The 5,646-nt window shown below is 38.5% G+C and overlaps 1 protein-coding gene across 1 annotated transcript in view; it reads right to left on the minus strand.

The window, feature by feature from the left end:
* Nucleotides 1–799: 799 nt before the first annotated feature.
* The window catches only part of LOC107743877 (zinc finger protein GLIS1-like), a 63,256-nt gene continuing 58,409 nt past the window's right edge, over nt 800–5,646 (minus strand). The window contains exons 9-10 of the mRNA XM_016557331.1: nt 2,081–2,239; nt 800–1,074 (exon numbers count right to left, since the gene is read on the minus strand). Coding sequence (XP_016412817.1) covers nt 941–1,074; nt 2,081–2,239 — 293 coding nt within the window. The 3' untranslated portion in view covers nt 800–940. The remainder of the gene's footprint in view (nt 1,075–2,080; nt 2,240–5,646) is intronic.

The following is a 5,646-nucleotide window of genomic DNA, read 5'->3' on the forward strand; positions in this document are numbered from 1 at the left end:
GCTGAAACCTTTGCATTATGGAAAAAAGGATCATATAATTATGCTACTATTGTACCCCCTTGTTGGGTAGATAAGGTGGTTGTCTCTTTGAGGGTACTGCCCAATTTTTGCAGATTTGAAATACACTTACACTAGGGCAGTGAAACGAGACAAACTGATCGGTAATATGGGAAAGAAAAAATTGTCAAGACGACTACCAGCCAGATCAGTTTCTAACCATGTTGCTTATTACTGGTGATGTTGTCCTATCCTAAAGCTACAGTGCCCCAAATTGACAACTGACAATATCAGTTGTACTTAATTTTAGTGTGAGATTAATTAATAATAAATGGATTTGTGTAGGTAAAGGTGTAGTCACATTTACCGTTGTTCTGCGAGTTTTAAATCTCACAATTTCCCGTCAGGGCAAAAGTTGAAACAAAGCTTTGTGAAGTCAGCTTAATTATTGGTTCTGTCGCTGATTCATTATTTTATTTTATTTTTTAAAACATAATAGACACTGTAGACATTATTTCAGTGATTTTTTTTTAGTGCCAATACACAACTTAAATTGCTTTTGGAAAAAAATGAATCAAGCTCGGTGGAGTGGGGTATGAGTGGTTATGAACGAATGAATGAAACGAATTTGTCCGTGTTTCACTCCATCTCGAATCGCGCTTGCGGAAAGCACTTGAGAAACAGTGTCTCTTCCGCAGCTCGGTATGCTTTCAACTCGTTTTTTTTAAGTCTCGAGCAAGACTGTACGACATTCACATTACATGATTTGACTGATTTTTACGTAGAATGCATTTTAGGGAAATCAAACTAAAAAAATGTGAATTTTGAGAAAAAATGTAAACTCTTGACAGGTTGAAACTGCATAGACGAAAGAAAATAATTTTAAAAAGTGTTTGGTCTGAAAGAAGACAATTGTGTTGATGGACGACAAGGTAAGCTGGTCCTATGTCTCTGTGTACACTGATGACATTTGGCTCAAGCTGCGATCGAAGCCACCCACCTGAAAGAAAACACTCTCCTCTGTTCCCGGTGAGAACTGGCAACCTGATCCTATGATGTCCGACACCAAGCTGAAACCTTTGCATTATGGAAAAAAGGATCATATAATTATGCTACTATTGTACCCCCTTGTTGGGTAGATAAGGTGGTTGTCTCTTTGAGGGTACTGCCCAATTTTTGCAGATTTGAAATACACTTACACTAGGGCAGTGAAACAAGACAAACTGATCGGTAATATGGGAAAGAAAAAATTGTCAAGACGACTACCAGCCAGATCAGTTTCTAACCATGTTGCTTATTACTGGTGATGTTGTCCTATCCTAAAGCTACAGTGCCCCAAATTGACAACTGACAATATCAGTTGTACTTAATTTTAGTGTGAGATTAATTAATAATAAATGGATTTGTGTAGGTAAAGGTGTAGTCACATTTACCGTTGTTCTGCGAGTTTTAAATCTCACAATTTCCCGTCAGGGCAAAAGTTGAAACAAAGCTTTGTGAAGTCAGCTTAATTATTGGTTCTGTCGCTGATTCATTATTTTATTTTATTTTTTAAAACATAATAGACACTGTAGACATTATTTCAGTGATTTTTTTTTAGTGCCAATACACAACTTAAATTGCTTTTGGAAAAAAATGAATCAAGCTCGGTGGAGTGGGGTATGAGTGGTTATGAACGAATGAATGAAACGAATTTGTCCGTGTTTCACTCCATCTCGAATCGCGCTTGCGGAAAGCACTTGAGAAACAGTGTCTCTTCCGCAGCTCGGTATGCTTTCCACTCTTTTTTTTTTTGTCTCGAGCAAGAGACTGTATGACTTTGACGTTACATGATTTGACTGATTTTTACGTAGAAAGGGCAACAGCGCACCGCATTAAAAGAAATGATCATTCATGTTTTCATAACCGCCGGCCAAATTCAAAAACGAAATTAAAATTAAATCATTTTTGAGAGCAAGGGGGCCCCCTGGTGTTTCGGGGGCCCTACGCAGCTTGCGTATTTTGCGTATAGGGAGGATCGGCTCTGCCCAAGTTCACCAAAATTTCACTAATATGACTGCAGTTTAAGAGGGCATTTGTGTACCTGTGGAAGGGGTGCTGGTGGAACAGCTCATGTGGAAGCCGTTGTGTGGGTTTGTGTTGAAGCTGTGGGACTCTGCAGGTTGATGGCCACCACTGATGGACTGGTCCATTCTGTAGCCGTCGCCAAAATGGAAGCAGCTCTGAAAGTTGCCACGGTAATCTGTGCACACATACCCAAACAAAGTAAAAACATCAGAATTGAAATGCCATTTAAATGTGGCCTTTTTTCTATATGTTCAAAACTTAAAATAGCTATTTAGCAATGGCAAGAACCACAGAAATCGTGTATTCCAGTTTGTATTTCTATTTTTGAACTATTCCCTTGTTTCTCAGAGTTTGCTTCCAGAAGTGTTCAACAAGTAGTCTCTCTCAGATGGGGGTCTTAGATTTGAGGAGGTACACACATGTACATCTGTGTCCTGACAAGGAAGTTGAGCATTTTGCCTTCACAGCAGTTCTTTTGACAGACAGCTTAGCTGTTTTGGACTGGGGGATTTTAAAACACACACCAGTTCTCATACTATCTGACTCTCTCTGACATGAAAACCCAGGTGCTGACATTAAACATATGTGTCATATGTGATATGGAAATTTCTAAGGCCTCTAAAATATCAAAACTTTGCAGAAAAAGCTGTTGTAAAAAAAAACGTTCTACATCTACTTGTACATTTGAATAAAGTAAACATAAGAATAGAATTATATTGTTAGTAACATTTCAAGATGAACTCTTACTGGACTGAAGCAACTTAGGTTTACTTGATTATCCATACATCATTTTTTTCCCAAGTTAAAATGTGAGTATCAAATATGATACATCATACTTTTGAGGAACATTCATTGGTTCATCTCTTAATCATCAATGTATTGAACTGCATGATATGCTTTGACATATCATGACAACTGATTTTTTGGGCCTCTGAATAAAACGGAAATGTTTTTTTCCTCCTTGAGTATGAGCTCCACATATCCTATATACCATACAGTATGAACCATGAAGCCTGATGTATCAAATATGATACTTGCTTGTTTGTTTTTAAAATAAAAAATCATATTTTTGGCAAATATAAAAGCCTTTTCACACCAAAATTGAAATGAATAAGCCTCAGGCTGAAGGGAAAGTAAATTTACGTCCGTACAGTAGAATGCAGAAGAAGAAATTTCAACACACTTCAGCAATAAAAAAAGACACACAAATGTTTGTCTAGAGTAATTTTAGGTCCTCTATGCCCCGCCTCTCTCAAATGCTTCGTTTTCTACAAAGCCCCCTCCTTTGACAAGCGCAGTCTGCTCTGATTGGCCAGCTGACCCAGTGCATTGTGATTGGCCGAACACCACAAGCACGCGTCGGAAATGTAACGCCCCTTACCATAATCGCGAGCGTCAGCTTTCAAAGTAAATATCAAGACAGTTAATAATGTAGTTAGTTTTATCATCAGTTCAAGCCCGAAAGGGCAACAGAGTCGTGTGACAACCGCGGCTTGTGTACTGCATCATCACTGTGTCTAAGACAGCTGACGTGCTATGATTTCTGACAGGCAGTTCACTCTCCTGTGATGTGACCCTGTTCCCCCTCACACACACACACACACTCTCACACACACACACTCACACACACGACACGTTACTCTGTGCTGCGCAAAACTCCGCATTTGAACAGTCAATAGCAAATACTTAAACCATACATAGACGGAATGAGGGTTGTCCCCCCTAAAAATATGATTAAAAACCACACAGTGTATTGTAAATAACAATGTTTTATACTTTAAATAATTGTGTAAGTAGTAAAACAACACAAACGGGGCAAAAATGTGTTTTAAGTTTAGAAACATTTTGAGTTTCCCCCTCCCTTGCCGCACAGTGCTTTGGTCCAAATGCCTGCTTTCCTCTTTTACATCACCTACACACACACACACACACACGAGTCCGGTGAGAGAGAACAAAGTCAATAGTTGTGGAACTCCAGTAAAGTAAGGCTGTCAAGGCTATTTTATTCACTTAAACATCAGATGAAGTGATTATCTCTTTTATTCTCTTGATTCTCTTTAATACAGATGATGCCAATGTATTTTTCGATGAGTTGCTATATTAGCAATAATAACTGACTGAAAGGGTTGCCAGGTTTTCATAACAAAACCGTTTCGAGGGGTTCCCCCAGTAAAAATCGCATTCTGGGGGCTAAAATAAACTTATTGGGGATGCTTCAATCCGCGGACATGAAAAACAACCCGCGGCAACAGTGATAAAGTAGCCCAATCACACGGGAAAACCGCGGACTTGGCAACACTGTGACGGATAGTAATGTCTACAACGGACACGACCTCTGTCGCGGTGCGACCACAACAGCTAATTTATCACGCCCTCCCTGCTGCAGTAATAGTAAGGCTTTCCTCTGTGTATACATATCCTTACAAGTACAATTTTAGCTGGATTATTTGTGTCCCCTTCAAAAATTGCTCTTGAGAAATTTTATGTTTATTGTCCCCCCCAACTGTTAGATGAAATTTACGCCCATATATACAGTGTTGGGGAGCAACTAGTAACATGTAACGGCTTTACGTAATTTAATTACAAAATAAATGTAACTGTAATCAGTTACAGTTACTAAGAAAAAATGTGTAATTAAATTACAGTTACTTATGAAAATGTTAATGATTACAAAGGGGATTACATTTGAATATTTACACACATCCACATACAGATTTAATTGATTTCTTTCCCAAATTTCACTGATTACGCTGAGACATACGGCCCTATAATTTCCGTGATGCAAAAAAGACAGACTGGTTCGTAGAATCCAGTCATAAAAACGGAATTCCTATAGCCTAAAGCCCCGTTCACACTACAAGCGACACGCAACAGCAAAGCGACACAATCCCATTCATTTCAATGGAGAGCTGGCGATTTCCGGCGACAGACACGACAGCGGCCGTTGGCGACCGGATGGGGCGTGTCAATATAATTGAATCAAAACGCGATATGGACTAGTGTCTGTGAATATTAAGCCGCAAAAAGACAATAAACCTATATGAATCCTGCACATTCTGCGTGTCTGTGGAAATCAGGCGCGGACTGGCCATTGGAAGAACCGAGACATTCCGGTGGCCTGCCAGCCGATTTTGCCCGCTATTTTAATATTACTATTGTATAGTTGCCTGCCGAATGTACTAAAGCGATTATTTCCATAGTACACAATAGGACACATGCTTTTTAGATAACCGTATTTGAGTTGATGTATAGGCTTTTATTTATTATTATTTTTTAATTAACTATTTTTTTTCAAATCATTGTTAGATGCAATGTTTCCTGTAGTTATGCAAAGATTTGGTTTCAAAAACAGTATCAGTAAACTATTTCTTATGATTTTAAATCTGCATTGAACTTCAGATCAATCTCAAAGTAAAAGGCGGTACTAAATCTGATTTTGTGGTGGATGTGTTCAAATTTGATCATCTTAATTCAAGTGATGAAGGATTTTGAAAGTCTGACAGTCAAGTCACCTTTATTTATATAGCGCTTTTAAAAATACAGATTGTGTCAAAGCAACTGAACAGCATTAATTAGGAAAAT

Source organism: Sinocyclocheilus rhinocerous, unplaced genomic scaffold (assembly GCF_001515625.1).
Source record: "Sinocyclocheilus rhinocerous isolate Xijiao unplaced genomic scaffold, SAMN03320098_v1.1 scaffold377, whole genome shotgun sequence".
NCBI classification, from domain to species: Eukaryota; Metazoa; Chordata; class Actinopteri; order Cypriniformes; family Cyprinidae; genus Sinocyclocheilus; species Sinocyclocheilus rhinocerous.